General features: G+C 35.4%; 2 protein-coding genes across 2 annotated transcripts; one reads left to right on the top strand and one right to left on the bottom strand.

The window, feature by feature from the left end:
- The first annotated feature begins 1,330 nt into the window (after positions 1-1,330).
- LOC107596689 (tapasin-related protein-like) lies at positions 1,331-6,794 on the top strand. Its single transcript, XM_016287482.1, has 9 exons — positions 1,331-1,499; positions 1,732-1,944; positions 2,041-2,319; positions 3,385-3,585; positions 3,663-3,830; positions 5,299-5,402; positions 5,470-5,698; positions 5,882-5,956; positions 6,616-6,794. The coding sequence occupies exons 1-9, from the start codon at positions 1,463-1,465 to the stop codon at positions 6,621-6,623; spliced, it is 1,314 nt and encodes a 437-aa protein (XP_016142968.1). The 5' UTR covers positions 1,331-1,462; the 3' UTR covers positions 6,624-6,794.
- A 4,785-nt stretch (positions 6,795-11,579) lies between these two features.
- vamp1b (vesicle associated membrane protein 1b) lies at positions 11,580-17,072 on the bottom strand. Its single transcript, XM_016287484.1, has 5 exons — positions 16,313-17,072; positions 14,718-14,835; positions 14,361-14,519; positions 12,609-12,660; positions 11,580-12,141 (listed from the first exon to the last, which is right to left on the bottom strand). Coding segments are annotated over exons 1-5 (348 nt in total). The 5' UTR covers positions 16,315-17,072; the 3' UTR covers positions 11,580-12,124.
- Positions 17,073-17,153: the final 81 nt, after the last annotated feature.

Genomic DNA, 17,153 nt, shown 5'->3' with positions numbered 1-17,153 from the left:
TTTTAAGACATGATTTATTAAATTGATCAAATGCGACAGTAAATATTTTAGCCTTATTACAAACAACGTTCTGTTCTTCAGATAGTCCAGAAAATGTTAAAGCAGTAATATTAACAACTGTTTTCAAGATACTAAAACAAATGTTTCTTGAGCAGCATATTAGAATGATTTCTGAAGGATGCTGAAAATTCAGCTTCACCGTCAGAAATCAGTTGTTTTAAAATAATTAAAATAGACAGTTATTGTAATAATATTTCGAAGTATTGCAATTTTACTGTATTTTTGGTCAAATAAACGCAGTCTTGATGAGCCTTCTTTCAAAAACATTTTAAAAACGTATCAACCCTAAACTTTTATATTGTGCATGTGTCATTAAACTGCTGCCAGCTTAATTTGTATTGTAGTATTTAACAATGAACTTGAAGTAAATAGTTATTTTAGAATGGTCTATTAGCTGTTTTATTATTTGTATGAAATTGGCATGAAATAGCCTATTTATATGTCCCTGCTTTTGCTAAATAGCGGTTTTATGTTAATGATCCCCTGTCTCTGATTTTCAGAGAACTGAAATTAAAAGCACAATTGATTTCACATTTTAATATGCAGACACACCCTCTGACTCTGTTTGATTCCCAGGCTTTAGGTGTGTGTATAATTATGCAGGCACAGGTGTCTCCATCCCAGTCTATGCATAAGAAGGTTCAGTCTTTAACCCTAGGGGTATTTGCTGGGTTTGAGTAAGTCAGGCTTGAGCAGTTCCCCCTGGACAACAAGAAAATGTTCAATAGCTTTTTAGCAGCCATGACTTGTGTATTTGTCTATACAAAAAAATAATTTCATAAACCCACCCTGAAAATTGTTAAAAATGTGCAACTATGGCTATAATAAAATGGTTTTATCCATGTTACTAATGACCATTTGTATAACAGTTTTACTACACATATAATGGTTAAACTATATGGTAGCAAAACCATTAATTTGTGGTTACCATAGTTTATTAATATAGTAACCATGTTTTTTGGTTGTTGTTTTTTTGTAAAACCATTGTTCATTTTCTTAAGGGGTCGATACATTGGTAAAATAGATACAATACATTCTACTGAAAAGCAGGATTGTTGCATTTTTTTTTTATTATAATTCATAATTTTGCATTACCAGCCTTTAATATGGATATGGACAAAATGTCTCATATCAAAATAAAAAATCATATTAAACACAAAACACATTTTCTACCGCAGCCAAATGGAAAACTTCACTCTTATTTTGAATTTGCCAATAAGGAAGAACTCTGAATAAAAGTGAAAGTATTGAATGTATCACGATTCGAGTTTCGATGTTAGCCTAGCAGAGAGCTGTCTTGTCTTAAAATGCGTTTTTCCTCATTTAATGTAGGCTAGCATATACATATTAAAAGCGACATCTAGCAAAGTCATTAGCTATCTTGTCAGGTAGCTGTTCGGTGATGTTTACAATCCTCGTCTTCCTTTCTTTGGTCTATGGTGAGTTTTCGATATTTATTCGTGCCCTTATATTGTTTTCAGCCGAGTTGCTTGCATATATGTGCATAGACAGATTATATATTAATGTATGTAATTAGAATGTAATGTTTCACGACGTTAAAATCAGTTGATGGGTCAGAATGGTCTTTTTGCTTTCGGTTTTATTTTCTGTAGTCTGGTTTTGGTAGATTTGGCGTCCCCTGCTGTTTGAGTGAATGTTCTGTCGTCGCAGGGCTGGAGGGAGCAGATGTGGTCCTGTCCTGCTCTCTGATCGAGGAAGGGGGCGGGATGGGAGGCATGATGGGCGGGGCGATGTTCAAGCGCACTCCCTCCACTCTGGTCTTCAGGGATCTTGTTGGAAATGATGGTCTGTCACCAGAGCTCGTGACCCCGTATAGCCCCCCTGAGACCCCTAACGCTGACGATCTCATCTTTGAGTTAACCTGTAAGTGCACTGAACCTAAAGTCAGCAATTGAATGTCTACATTAAATACATATATGTTAGAAACTCTTTCTTTCTCTGTTGTTTCTCGCCCCACAGTACCGTCTATTCAGATACCTAATGCAGACTTGCTTCTTCATGCTGATTGCAATGAACAGGAAGTGGTTTGTGAGATCAGCCGTTATGTTCCTCGCGGTGCTGAGCTGGATTCCCTCCCTGCTCATTTCATTGGCTCAGTTCAGCTGGAAGGTGGTGGCATCAGCCTCACTCTGGTGCTGCAGACCCTTCACAGTGAGACAACACAATCTGACACGCAACCACTTATGCAGAGTAAACTGAACCTGCCTCTCAGCCAATCAGGAACATTGCAGACAGAGGGTAATGTTGTAATATGTTATCTGTCTATCCATCTTATCATCTATGGAACTTTTTGTACGCTCCCAAAACATGTGTTCTCTTGCATTCCCCCAAGAAACTTTGTGCTTCTTGTAAAACATTTGAGCTGTCTCACAAAAATATTATGCTTCCCTGAGAAACTGCATTTTCTTAAAAAATGCGTTCTCAAATAAAATATTTAGGTTGTCTGACAAAACATTTGTGTTCCCTAACAAAACATTTGTGTTGTCTGACAAAACATTTATCTAACTAAACATTTGTGTTCTCTAACTAAACATTTGTGTTCTCTAACTAAACATTTGTGTTCTCTAACTAAACATTTGTGTTCTCTAACTAAACATTTGTGTTCCCTAACAAAACATTTGTGTTGTCTGACAAAACATTTATCTAACTAAACATTTGTGTTCTCTAACTAAACATTTGTGTTCTCTAACTAAACATTTGTGTTCTCTAACTAAACATTTGTGTTGTCTGACAACACATTTGTTATCTAACTAAACATTTACGTTCTCTCACAAAAAATTTGCGTCCTTTAATAAAACATTTGTGTTTCTAACAAAACATTTGTGTTGTCTGACAAAACATTTGTTATCTAACTAAACATTTGTGTTCTCTCACAAAACATTTGCGTCCTTTAACAAAACATTTGTGTTCAAACCTTGTTTCGAAACATTTCAAAATCTGATGGTTCACTTCTAGATTGCATTGATCAGGAGAACCCATGAACAAGTGTCTAAAGATTGTATAATGTACATTCACACTATAACACAAAGGGGAATGATAGTTAATTGTTTCTAAATGGCCTAGTTTGCCAAATTCTGCCTAAAAACATAAAACAAGCATTCCACATTAATAAAAGAAAACAAATTAAACATACACTTGAATCAGTTTGCAAATCAAATCTTCGCAAATCAAAACTGGCCAGATTCTTGTTATGGAGGAGCGCTGTATATGTTTTCTTTAACTAATCTTACTTTTTGCATTATTTGTGCAAGTAATGACATTTTTACCATTTCCCTCCTCTCCTTCACTCTTCTCTTTTCCCAGTCGTGTTTGTGGTGTTTTCGCGTGTCCCATCCATGGTGGCTCCAATTGGGGGTGATGTGCTGTTAGACTGTGGCTTCAGACAGAAGAACTCCGTCCCTGGGCAGGATGTGGCCCTCGAGTGGCGCATACAACACAGAGGAAACGGCCGTAAAATACTTGACATGAAAGCGAGGGAAACAGAGGCAGATGTGGGACAAGATTGTAAGTGAGAAATATTCAAGTATTTAAAGGAAAACGTGTTTGGATGTTAGATATCACACTATTACTGTACACTACAGTATTTGTGGACCGGGAAAGCACAAGCGCTGAAGCAGATCTTCTGGTGAGGGACGGTAATGCGTCTCTGACTCTGAGGAGGTTAAAGGTCACAGATGAGGGCACATACATCTGTACTGTCGGCTCTGGGGAGTTTCAGACTCAACAGATCGTGCAGCTGCACATCACACGTGAGTCTTTCATTGGCATACTAGAAGGGTCAAAATTCCCTTTAATATTCTGTATAAAGATGTTTCTTCAGCTATGGACACTTTTTAGAAAATAGACTTTTGAAATACTTTTGAAATACACACTCTCATTAGTTTATATAATCTATCAAGTAACAGTAGTGGACATACATCAAAGGAGAATTCTGCCATTTTTTCCTCCTGAAAGTCATTAAAAGTCCCACCATATTATTATTTCCACCATATCTTAAATCATCGATTTTGTAACAAAGCATTCTGTGGTGGAAAATTTTCATTTCATTATTTTGATACATTTTGCATAATTTGCATTCAATTTGATTTTGTGTCTTATTTTCATCATCTCCTTGGTACGGAGCCCCTAAAAGGACATGGTGAGATAGGAGGAAAAAATATTGTTCCTTCAAAAAAGTATTTTGTATTTGCTTGCAAAACTTTTGGGTTCACTTGCAAAACGTTTGTGATTGAAATAAGGTGGGAGGAAAAAGTAAATTTTAGTGCTTTTGCGAGCAGATGCAAAGTTTGTTGGAGAAACGCTAAACTTTTGCGAGAGACCGCAAAATTGAAATATATATTTTTTCCTCTCGTCATATTTTTTTTACCATCACCAAGTCACTTTAGGGGCATAGTAACTTTCTAAACAAGTACAAACTTTTTTCAAGTTTAAATTTTTTTTGATTAAATCTATTTCAAAATATTAAAATACTTAATTCTTTGTTTAGATTATTATAGTTTTAAACATAGTTTCGAATTCCTACTTTATGATGGATTTCCATAGTTTAATATTGAGTGTGTGGAGCTGGGACAAGAGTAAAACAATGAAATCTACACATAAAAGTAATATGAAAAGTAGATAAATAAATAGTTTCGGTCACACTTTATTTTAAAGGGGTCATATGATGTTGCTAAAAAGAACATTATTTAGTAAATTCTTTAAATATGAAAACTTACTTCGAGTCAGAACAGCCGGCATTGTAGTCTACTCTACCAGGATCAGTAAACAGTCCTACTATTAACTAACTATTAAATAACAATGACATTTGCCTTAATAAACTCCTAATTACTAATATTATCAATATTTATATTATTATTAATAGTTAGTAAGGTAGTTGTTAAGTTTAGGTATTGGGTAGGATTGGGAATATGGTCATGCAGAATATGTGCTTTATAAGTACTAATAAACAGCCAATATTCTAGAAATATGGATGCTAATAAGCAACTAGTTAATAGCGAGAATTGGTCCCTAAACTAAAGTGTTACCAAAGTTTCTAATGCCTTGAGCTTCATATAACTTCATATAAATTGAAATATGTTAGTTTGAATAAAAATCCACACATGGGACATACACTAACTGCTCAAAGTTGAAGAAACCCTTAAATTGTTCTCATCTACAAATCCTTAAATTTCATTTAAAGGAAAATTGTCAAATATTCCATTCCATTTCTTCACCCAGAATCTCCTCGTATCACACTATCTGAGGAGAAACTGACATTTCAGGACACGACACCCCAGAAACTGAGCTGCCATTGTCATCGCTACTATCCTCTGGATGTGCAGGTCATATTTGATCATGTTTTGGAGTCGGGCTCTTGGCTTGTGTCCTGACAGCCCTGTGCTCCTGTAGGTGGAGTGGTTTTCCCAGGCGTCCTCTGAAGAAGAGCCTGTCTCTTTGTCAAAAGAATCCTCCCTCTCCAGCCATCGGCAGCACAGTGATGGAACATATTCCCTCTCCTCTCACCTCACCCTACGGCCTGACAAAAGCCCACCAGGGACCGTTATCACCTGTAGGGTGTCTCATCCCACCCTAGAAACACCGAGAGATGCCACCCTCACTGTGGACAAACCTGAGCCACGTGAGAGATCTTTTGTTAAGTTAGCCATGATGTTTTCACAAATATGACTGATGTAAACTTAATTTGCTCTGTGATCAACTTTCAAAGTAATTTTCATGTGCAAAATAATTTGATGTGGTATTAGTCAATCTGTTCAATTTAAACATTCATGAAGTCTGTTGATTTTTGTTTTTAATTGAACAGAAACAGCCTTCTGGACAATAGTCTTGATGTTGGCGATATCAGTGGTGTTTTTGTATCAAGCTTTCAAAGGTGTAGGTGAGTTCAGTTTTTTAAAACATGTAACTATATATAATACTAACTATATATATATTACCGTTCAAACTATTTTTTTATATAGAAATTAAGACTTTTATTCAGCAAGGATCAAGGATGCTTTAAATTGTGACAGTGAAGCGTGACAGTACAGATTTTTGCACTGATACATTGAAAAAAATACAATTTGAAATAAATGTTGTTCTTTTCAAACTATATTTATCAAAGAATCCTGAAAAAATTCAATTTTCACCAAAATATGTAACAGCATATTTAACATTGATATTGATAAGTAATGTTTTTTTTCGAGCAGCAAATCAGCTTATTCGATTGATTTCTGAAGGACACTGAAAACTGGAGTAATGACTGCTAAAAAATTGTTGCCATCACAAGAATAAATGACCTTTTACAGTATATATAAAAAATCTCAATTATGATCTTAATGATCTCGAATCAATCAAAAATAATCTTAAATTGTAATAATATTTTACAATATTATTAATTTCTTTCTGTATTTTTGCTGTAATAAATGCAGTTATGGTGATCAGAGTCCTTCAAATAAAAAAATTGAACAATAGTGTACTATATAAGACCACAAGATGGTGAAGGGACAATGTTAAATGTATTATTGATTATTGTTTTATCATTTTTTGTCTTTTAAGAGAATTGAGGACCAGTCTTCTGCGTGAATTCTTGGAAGGAGCCATCTTACAGTTTTTGTTTTTTTTACTTCATCTGTCTACACTGTCTTCACATGGATTTATTTTCATTCAGTCATGGTGCATTTGTTTAATAGAAGTTAAAGGGGTAGTTGACTGCTTTTTTCCCAGGCTTTGTGTTTATGGGGTGCAGTGTAACATGTCTTCATGGTTCTTTTTTTAAACGCCTTATTTTTCGTATATTTTACCTTTATTGTAAGCCGCTGTCTCCATTGTCATTTGAACAACTGGTTGACTTCCTTTTTCTATGATACCACTCCCTCAGAAATAAGCAATGCGCTCAGATTTGTTAGCTGGCCCAGTGTGTTGTGATTCGTTAACCGCGTACTGCACGTTGTCCGGAAACTTCTCTAAAGCAGTGCAACATGGCCCTGCCCCCTTTGTTATGTTACCGGGGGCGGGGTTTATGTAAATTTCTGGGTTTGTGACGTAACGAACCCGGGAAGTAGCTCGTTGTAGTCACTACAAGCCGTTTTTTTAGGCATTAAACTGCCAGAATTTTAAAAGACGATATCTCCGTTTGCATTGAGCTTTCAACGCCTTAACTTTGCAGATATTGTTTATGCTCAAACAGCAACAATACACACTAGCTAACGTTAAAAAAGTGAAATCGCAATCAACCGCCCCTTTAAATGTAAAAAAAATTATTGCATAACTTATTCTATAAATGTCAAATGAGTTCTATTTTTCACGATGTTCTAATCTATTGGATGTTTATTTTTTCTTGTTTTTTGTGAAATAAAAACAACAGATGAGGTTTTGTCGATGGCTTTATTGGCATCATTAAAGTAGCAGGGGCATATAAGCATGCTGTTTATGCCATTAAAATCTAACACTGGCATCAGAGCTAACGTCATCACCCCTCTGTTATGGTACATGCTTTCACTAATATTTATACACATTTGTCATCATTTTTAGTTTGTTCACTTGATCGTACAAGAGAAATCTCAATTATGATCTTAATGATCTCGAATCAATCAAAAATAATCTTAAATTGTAATAATATTTTACAATATTATTAATTTCTTTCTGTATTTTTGCTGTAATAAATGCAGTTATGGTGATCAGAGTCCTTCAAATAAAAAAATTGAACAATAGTGTACTATATAAGACCACAAGATGGTGAAGGGACAATGTTAAATGTATTATTGATTATTGTTTTATCATTTTTTGTCTTTTAAGAGAATTGAGGACCAGTCTTCTGCGTGAATTCTTGGAAGGAGCCATCTTACGGTTTTTGTTTTTTTTACTTCATCTGTCTACACTGTCTTCACATGGATTTAATTCATTCAGTCATGGTGCATTTGTTTAATAGAAGTTAAAGGGGTAGTTGACTACTTTTTTCCCAGGCTTTATTGTGTTTATGGGGTGCAGTGTAACATGTCTTCATGGTTCTTTTTTTAAACGCCTTATTTTTCGTATATTTTACCTTTATTGTAAGCCGCTGTCTCCATTGTCATTTGAACAACTGGTTGACTTCCTTTTTCTATGATACCACTCCCTCAGAAATAAGCAATGCGCTCAGATTTGTTAGCTGGCCCAGTGTGTTGTGATTCGTTAACCGCGTACTGCACGTTGTCCGGAAACTTCTCTGTTCATCCCTTTGTTATGTTACCGGGGGCGGGGTTTATGTAAATTTCTGGGTTTGTGACGTAACGAACCCGGGAAGTAGCTCGTTGTAGTCACTACAAGCCGTTTTTTTAGGCATTAAACTGCCAGAATTTTAAAAGATGATATCTCCGTTTGCATTGAGCTTTCAACGCCTTAACTTTGCAGATATTGTTTATGCTCAAACAGCAACAATACACACTAGCTAACGTTAAAAAAGTGAAATCGCAATCAACCGCCCCTTTAAATGTAAAAAAAATAATTCTTGCATAACTTATTCTATAAATGTCAAATGAGTTCTATTTTTCACGATGTTCTAATCTATTGGATGTTTATTTTTTCTTGTTTTTTGTGAAATAAAAACAACAGATGAGGTTTTGTCGATGGCTTTATTGGCATCATTAAAGTAGCAGGGGCATATAAGCATGCTGTTTATGCCATTAAAATCTAACACTGGCATCAGAGCTAACGTCATCACCCCTCTGTTATGGTACATGCTTTCACTAATATTTATACACATTTGTCATCATTTTTAGTTTGTTCACTTTATTGCATAACTTATTCTATAAATGTCAAATGAGTTCTATTTTTCACGATGTTCTAATCTATTGGATGTTTATTTTTTCTTGTTTTTTGTGAAATAAAAACAACAGATGAGGTTTTGTCGATGGCTTTATTGGCATCATTAAAGTAGCAGGGGCATATAAGCATGCTGTTTATGCCATTAAAATCTAACACTGGCATCAGAGCTAACGTCATCACCCCTCTGTTATGGTACATGCTTTCACTAATATTTATACACATTTGTCATCATTTTTAGTTTGTTCACTTGATCGTACAAGAGAAAAATAGACATGTCTAAATCCTCCAACAACAGAACAAAATAGGCCTATAAAGTTCTGTGCTGACAAAGGAATGTGAAAACCAACTGTTGTAAATTGCATGGCAGTATAGATTATTGTTTATGCTCTTGTTTGAATTGATTATCTGTCCATTTCTGTACCGTTGTTTCAGTACATTTTGGCAGGCTTGTAGCATTCACATCTTGTTCCCAGATGAGGCTTTTCCTCAGAACAGGAAAATGAGGCTTATAACAGGCAGTTAATAGTAATAAATGAACATATCACACATAAAACAGTCGAACAGTGGGATTATTCTGCCATGCAAGTCAAAAGAAGCACATGAACGTATTATTCTTAATACCTCATATGCTTTCTGTGTGTACGGTTTCGGTATGCATTTTTACTGTTTATTTTCATAACCTGTGCACCTATACAGTAGGTAGAAAAAAACATCTATTCTCATAACTGATCTGTCTATTTGTGCTGTTTTTCTGGAAATGTTCAGAATAAAAATCAGTGGATGATAGCTCATGAATCTTGTCTTGATAACAGGGTAATGGCAACAGCGGTAGTGATAATGGGTTAAGAGGCAAACCTGCAGGGATAGATTATGACAATATCAATTTATAAAAGTTCTCCAAAAGGTCAGATGAGAAAGCTTTGGCAAAACAGAGACAGAGATGATGTTTACCTGACTTTACTACTCCTCTATTTCACGCTCACATTTTTACAAACGCACACATTTCCTCTCTTACATACACTACCGTTCAAAAGTTTGTTTTAAAATGTTCTCTTAAAATGCTCACCGAGGCTGCATTCATTTGATTTAAAAAAAAAAAAAAGTGAAAACAGTAATATTGTGAAATATTACAATTTAACATAACTGTATTCTATTTTAACTGTCACCGTCCCACCTGTGGGACGCTTGGCACTCTTTTATTTTGTCTCTATCAAATATTTTAGTAATCATCATAAATTATATACCATTTGAAAGCTTAGAAGCCCAAGATTCATCTTGTGAAAACCATTTTGAAATCGGACATTGCGTTACCATGGAAATGGTACTTTAAAATCTTTTGGTGGTCTCCTCCCCCTTAGTGAACAATGTCAAGTGTTATATTACAAAATGCATTACGGTCTTTTACGATCAAAACTTTTTATAATCCTGACATAAAACATATCACTGGAAAGGTCTCAGGATTCCATATTTGGTGGTTATTTTGTGTAGTGAAGTAATACTGACAGAGAAATCTAGATATTTGTGACAGAAAAATGCATTAAAAAATCCAGTGGAGTTTTAATGGCACCCGGTGGCTGTTTGTGGTATAACGCCCTAAATAAAATCTCACAGAAACCTCCATTTTTTTCATATCAACTTCAAATTTGGAACAAAATTATATACCATTTGAAAGCTTAGAAGCCCAAGATTCATCTTGTGAAAACCATTTTGAAATCGGACATTGCGTTACCATGGAAATGGTACTTTAAAATCTTTTGGTGGTCTCCTCCCCCTTAGTGAACAATGTCAAGTGTTATATTACAAAATGCATTACGGTCTTTTACGATCAAAACTTTTTATAATCCTGACATAAAACATATCACTGGAAAGGTCTCAGGATTCCATATTTGGTGGTTATTTTGTGTAGTGAAGTAATACTGACAGAGAAATCTAGATATTTGTGACAGAAAAATGCATTAAAAAATCCAGTGGAGTTTTAATGGCACCCGGTGGCTGTTTGTGGTATAACGCCCTAAATAAAATCTCACAGAAACCTCCATTTTTTTCATATCAACTTCAAATTTGGAACAACTTATTTAGACATAAGGCTTTACTTTTTTTTTTTAAAGCAATTTTAGAGTAAAACATTTATTTTATATCAAATATAATAATTTTACAGTGCATTTTCTTTACAGTAAATTTAAACTTCTATAACTTTTTGATAATTTTACTTTTTTGAAATAATTCCACTTCTGCAATAATCTGCTGACTGTCTTCTTTAAAAAGAGACCAACCTTTCCTCTGTATTCCAAAGTGTTCATGAATTATAATAATTTAGGTTTGGGTAGTGCATTTCAATGCCTATTTAAAAAAAAATGGGGGGTGAGAGTTAAGGGGTTAATAATTCATTTCAATCTGTAATTAAAATGTTTGTCATCAAAAGTTTAATTTGAACAGCAGATCAGCATTATTACACTTATTTCTGAAGGATCATGTGACCCATTTTTTCTTAGCATTAATTTGCTCAAAGATACAGTAAAAACAGTAATATTGTAAAATATTACAATGCAAAATAACGGTTTTCTATTTTTATATATTTTAAGCTGTAATTTATTCCTATGATATCAAAGCTGAATTTTCAGCATCATTACTTCAGGCTTCAGTGTGACATGATCATTCAGAAATCATTTTAATGTGCTGATTCGGTGCTCAAGAAATATTTCATATTATTATCAATGTCTTTCTTAACGTTTTTGTGGAAACCATGCTTAAAAATTACAACTTTTTCTTAAAATTATGAATGTCTGACACTGCCACTGTTGATCAAATCAATGCATCCTTGATTAATAAAAGTATTAATTTCTTTAAAAAAAATGAATTCTGACCTCAAACTTTTAAACAGTAATGTACGCCTCCTCTCTCCTTTCACAAGACAGTGTCACCACATTTCTTTCTTCCTGGCCTCTCCCACTTATTCTTAGTCTGTTTTTCTTCTGCTCTCTCTGTGCATTCATGTATGAATGTCTGCAGAACATTTCAATAATGCAGGAGATTCTGGAAGGGAGGGAACGAGAGAGAGAGAGAGAGAAACTGAAATGTGCTCATTCTGCTAGAGGATAAAGGAGAGCAGATTTCTGTGTATTACTGTCACACCAAGGTGCAAAATGACTAAATGGAGAGCCTTCGAGATTGAAGTGAGAAGGATTTGGAAAATGGGCAGAGCTCATGATTGTGTTTTCTTCATTCACTCATTCATTTTCTCGTTCGTTGCAGGTGGATCGGCTCAAGAGAAGAAATACACTAGAGAAGGAAAGATAAAAGGAGAAGAGTGTGACGAAGGTCCACTGCAAAATGTGTTTCTTTACCTCATCCTGCACTGCTGCACACAACTGCCCTTAATGAATAATTCACTGTAATGAGTGTAACGATGAATTATTGAGCTTGTGCGGTGCTGGCCCAGTCTGGCCTCTAAACACACAAACTCACATAGATGGCTGGTCTCAGCACCAGCACTGATGCCTTTTAAAATATCCAGGCAAATGTAAAAATATAATCCGAATTTCAGCTCAAAGAATTACAAATGGTTTCGTTTTTAATAATAGGTAATTGTACCTTTATAATTGTTTTATAAGACAATATAATAACATATAATTGCCTTTGTAACAACTTAGATAATAGGAGATAACGGCAAAGTTGTCTGATGATAATGTGCTCTGAATGTAACAACAAATGCTTCAAAGGAGCCCTTCAAATGATTCAAAACTCACAGAAAATGATTCCAATGAAGATGACTCCAATGACACCCATAATAATCATCATCTGAGGAAGGACAACAAATAGTTAAAAATCACAATTTATCACTCAATCTACAATACAAGAAGGAAGTCAGCAAGCAAAACATAAAATTATCCAGCATCCTGAGAATCAGGAATCATCATATTATTCAAGAATATGCTAACAAATACTTAAAAATCCTCAATATTGAAGTAAAGAAAAATAACAAAACATACTGAATATAATAACTCTGGGATTATGGAATTTGCTCATTTTATCAGATGCCTGGCTAAAATGAAAAGTCTGATTGTTTATAATTGTAATCATAAAAAATCAAGTGGGAGTATGAGCAAAAATAATGGTAATATTGGACACTTTTTGCATTTCAGTTGGCTTATTCTTACTGTTGACATTGAAAATGATGCATGCGTTTTTTCAAGGGTATGGGTCAGTCTGCCTGCATATTTTAGTCATATTTGATCATTCTCTTGGTGTGTGAAATACCTGCAAATTATGTTGTTTATTCCGATCACTTATATTGGGCACTTTGTGCATTATTCTGGCTTATTATTGCATAATTTGGCTTATTCTGACTGTGGACATTGAAAATGATGCATGCGTTTTTTCAAGGGTATCGGTTCATTTCTTGATTGCCATTTTGACAGAGTCTGCCTGCATATTTTAGTCATTCTATTTAATATATTTGACCTGATTTTATCCATTTTCCTGGCAAACTGATCTATTTTTATATTATTTTTTCATCATTATTTTGTTTTAAGGAGTTAAAAATGGTTCTTATCAACCTTGATTGACATGGCACTAATATTCTATCACATAATCTTGACAGTTAAAGTTTTGGGCTTTTTTGTTGGCGTGGGTGGTTTTTGGTGAGCTTTTGGGCTAGTAATTGTCAATCCAATCTGGCAACACTGTATGCACTATTGGGGGTTCGCCAGCACCAGGATTGGAAACCACTGACTTAAACAACCTACTTTTTCATCTCATAGCACATTTTAAAAGAAATCCTTAAACGTGAATCTTAAAAACATCCTTAACAAGGCAGCTCACTTGACCGATCACTAGTGCCATAATAACGAAAATCATACTGGGATTTTTATCCTGCACACAGTACACAAAAAGCTTTACTGATATGTCCCATGTTTCTCTGCAACTAGGTGATTATCAAAACCCAGAGGCTCCAGTTTACACTAATTAACACTTGCAGATGTACAGAACAAAATCACTGAGCATAGCATGAGCAATAAGCACTGACCTATTTACTGCTGCATGTTAGTTCATTCACACTATATGGAGCTCGGAGTATAAGTGTTATTTTAGTATTACTTATATACTTTTATAGCATTTATTAATGTTTTGAATTTGTTTTTATTTTCAGTTTAAGTTTGTTATGTGCTGTCATTCTATGTGCTTTATTTTTCTTTAAATATTTATATATAGCTTTATTTTTCTTTCAGTTTTAGTATTTTAGTACATCAACTTAAGCTTAATTATTACAGATAGTTTTGAAGTGCAAGTTTGTCATCTAATATTTATATTTACATTTCATTTTGTTTTAGCACTATTTTTTTGTTTTGTTTTAGCTCTAACAATGAAAACACTGGAGTGCATCATATAATTTCCTGTTCAATCTAATCCCCTCACTTAATTATTAATTAAAATGATGAAGTCATACATAATATCCTGTATGAGCGCTGAGCTGATTTCATGCAGTCACAATGACTCACCTTGCAATTCTTCCACCAGTATTTGTTCTTCAGTTTGGCAGCACAGCTTTCGAACTGTGACGCCCCGGCCTGTAGAGCATCTGCCCTGTCGTCCAGCTCAGAGAGCTTCTGGTCTCTCTCCAGAACCTTATCCACATTCACACGCATGATATCCACCACCTGCAGACCACAACCACAGAAAGACATGAGACAAGAAAGAACGACACTGAATACTTGTGTTGCAATAGCACTGATTTGTATTTTGGTTATTTGAAATGCTGTATGAGTAAAACTGCACAACCTATCCATACATGCTGTCCTGTGCATATATAATGCTTTAATTTTTTGAAAACTCTTTACACACAAACACATACTCACCTCCTCCACTTGTGCTTGTGTCTGCTGCAGTCGGCGGTTGCTGGTGGTGTTTGGAGGCGGAGCAGGGGGACCGGCTCCTCCAGGAGCACCTGCTGGGTTGGCATCATCTGCAGCAGACCTGAACATCCAAAGAGAACCATGACACTTTCAAAAAGTTGCTGACTCGTGCACAAGTTATGGTTTGATGTTCCAGTAACAGTGTGTCAGACACAGAATATGGCTTCTGAAAAAAAAAAATGAGAGTGATTTTAATGGTAAAAGACTGTAAAAATGCTACCGTAAAAACCTATTCATTCACACTAAAAAAATGCTGGGTTGTTTCAACCCAACTTTGGGTCAAATTTGGACTAACCCAACTTTTGGGTTAAAAACTGAATGTAAAAACGTAACCCAACGGTTGGGTTAGTCCATATTTGACCCAAAGTTGGGTTGAAGCAACCCAGCATTTTTTAGAGTGTTGGTTAACAGTAAGTTCCCCTACTATATACGGTGAATAAACAGAGAAGTGAAGATCGAATATATAATTTACATTATACAGAATTCCCTGCGTTACATTTCACATTTGATGTTTTTTCGTAGAAATAACTATGCGTCGTCTTGTTTTTTTTCTTATCAGTTTTGTACATTAGGGTTAATGTTTATTGCATTATTTCCGTTTCATGTGCTACAATGACGGCGTTTAGTGTTTGTGTGAATGACACTGTGCACTTTCTGTATGTCCTTCTCAGCTTGTGCAAGAGCCGTTTGTGATGAATTTTGGTTCATTGTATGACTTTCTCATCACCACCATCAACTTTTGGTGGTTATCAGTGTATTACAAAGTTATTATACAGATTTCAGTACTGAAATGGGTTGGTATAGCTATATCAGTTAATGATATACGGTTTTAAAATGTAAAATAAAGTTAAATCTGTAAAACCTAAAATGTTGCCACTGTATTTTTAACAAGTTTAACTACACTCTAAAAAATGCTGGGTTAAATACAACCCAGTGCTGGGCAAAATAGGGACAAACCCAGCAATTGGGTTGTTTTGACCCAGCGGTTGGGTTAAATGTTTAACACAACCTTCTGGGTAGTAACCCAACCGCTGGGTCAAAACAACCCAATTGCTGGGTTTGTCCCTATTTTGCCCAGCACTGGGTTGTATTTAACCCAGCATTTTTAAGAGTATACTATATTAATTATTTTTTTGGGAAGCCTAAATTAGTGGTCGACCGATATGAGTTTTTCACTGTCCATACCAATCATGTATCCGATATGATATGAGGTTCATAAAAAAACTAATAATAATAATAAACATGTTATTTTATACTTTTTAAATCCTTATTAGCCTCAATACCACGGAGGTCTAGCTTATGTCTTGGTCTATCAAAAATGTAAAATTATATCAATGTAATCATGACCGTCATTGGTGCTAAGAGACACCTCACTGTAGCCTATAATCACAATCTTGTACACCTACATGACAACAAATCCCCAACACATCAAAACTCATTTAAGATAGCCTGAATTCTTGGGAAATTAAGATTGAAACCGGTTTACAAAGTTACTTGTAACAAAAACAGCATAATGTAAAGTCTGCGCAAATACTTACATTCTCGCGCAGCTGTTTCAGAGTGCCTCGCTGAAGGGAGAAAAATCAAAAGGTTATACAATTAAAATCAAAACAGCGAAGAAGAGGTAGAGACGCTGAAATGAGTGCTGAGCCTGAGATTGCGGCTGGTGCGCGTCATCAGTGAGAGTGGCGCATTATCGCAGCACGCGCTGGACCGCGAGAGCGCACGAGCGCATGTGTAAATGTTCAATTTCGCCTTGAGGGAACTCCAGTAACGGATTTATGATGACCGGTTTGCTCACTGAAACGTTAAAAATGTAGACATTAATCAGAGAAACTTTACATATCGAATGCAGCGCGGGTTAATTGTGTGTGTTGTCGCCGGATTCTTCAGTCTTGTAGCGTTGTAGGTTAGTGCGGTGGATGTGCGCGCGCTGCGCTCCTGCACTGCGTCGCTGCTGTAGCTGAACTCATGAGGAGGAGGAGGAGGAGGAGGAAGAGGAGGATGATCTCTCTCTCTCGCTCTGTACTGCGGTACATCAGTGAGTTCAGAGTGCTGAGTCGGCTTGTTCTCTCTGTGAGAGCTAGGTTCTCATGCTGGGTTCCTCATGACCTGCAGAGGCAGGGATGGATCTCATCGTCCATCAAAACATCAGGACAGATTTCTGGCCGCATCAACGCACTTCACACAATTTGGGCTTCCAGAAGCTGTCAAGTACTGTTTTAAAGAAAAATGCTGCATAATACTTATAACATAATAATGATTAGTTAGATCAAATGTAGCACCAAATCTGTTTATACAACAGTAATGTGTGACATGGGAGAACAAAATCACTCCATTTAAACATGCTTTAGTCCTAATATATATATATATATATAT

The sequence above is a fragment of the Sinocyclocheilus grahami genome, unplaced genomic scaffold (genome assembly GCF_001515645.1).
Source record: "Sinocyclocheilus grahami isolate Dianchi unplaced genomic scaffold, SAMN03320097.WGS_v1.1 scaffold222.1, whole genome shotgun sequence".
Taxonomy (NCBI): Eukaryota; Metazoa; Chordata; class Actinopteri; order Cypriniformes; family Cyprinidae; genus Sinocyclocheilus; species Sinocyclocheilus grahami.
This window is presented reverse-complemented; position numbering and strand designations above follow the sequence as displayed.

What these genes read in the sequence shown, in the direction of transcription:
- LOC107596689 (XM_016287482.1), top strand. Translation starts at nt 1,463, where the DNA reads ATGTTTACAATCCTCGTCTTCCTTTCTTTGGTCTATG. An exon ending in AGGAACATTGCAGACAGAGG is followed by an intron (nt 2,320 to 3,384) that starts GTAATGTTGTAA and finishes CTCTTTTCCCAG; the next exon opens with TCGTGTTTGTGGTGTTTTCG. An exon ending in GGCAGATGTGGGACAAGATT is followed by an intron (nt 3,586 to 3,662) that starts GTAAGTGAGAAA and finishes TGTACACTACAG; the next exon opens with TATTTGTGGACCGGGAAAGC.
- vamp1b (XM_016287484.1), bottom strand. An exon ending in CACAAGCACAAGTGGAGGAG is followed by an intron (nt 14,520 to 14,717) that starts GTGAGTATGTGT and finishes TGTGGTCTGCAG; the next exon opens with GTGGTGGATATCATGCGTGT. An exon ending in ACTGGTGGAAGAATTGCAAG is followed by an intron (nt 12,661 to 14,360) that starts GTGAGTCATTGT and finishes GTCCTTCCTCAG; the next exon opens with ATGATGATTATTATGGGTGT.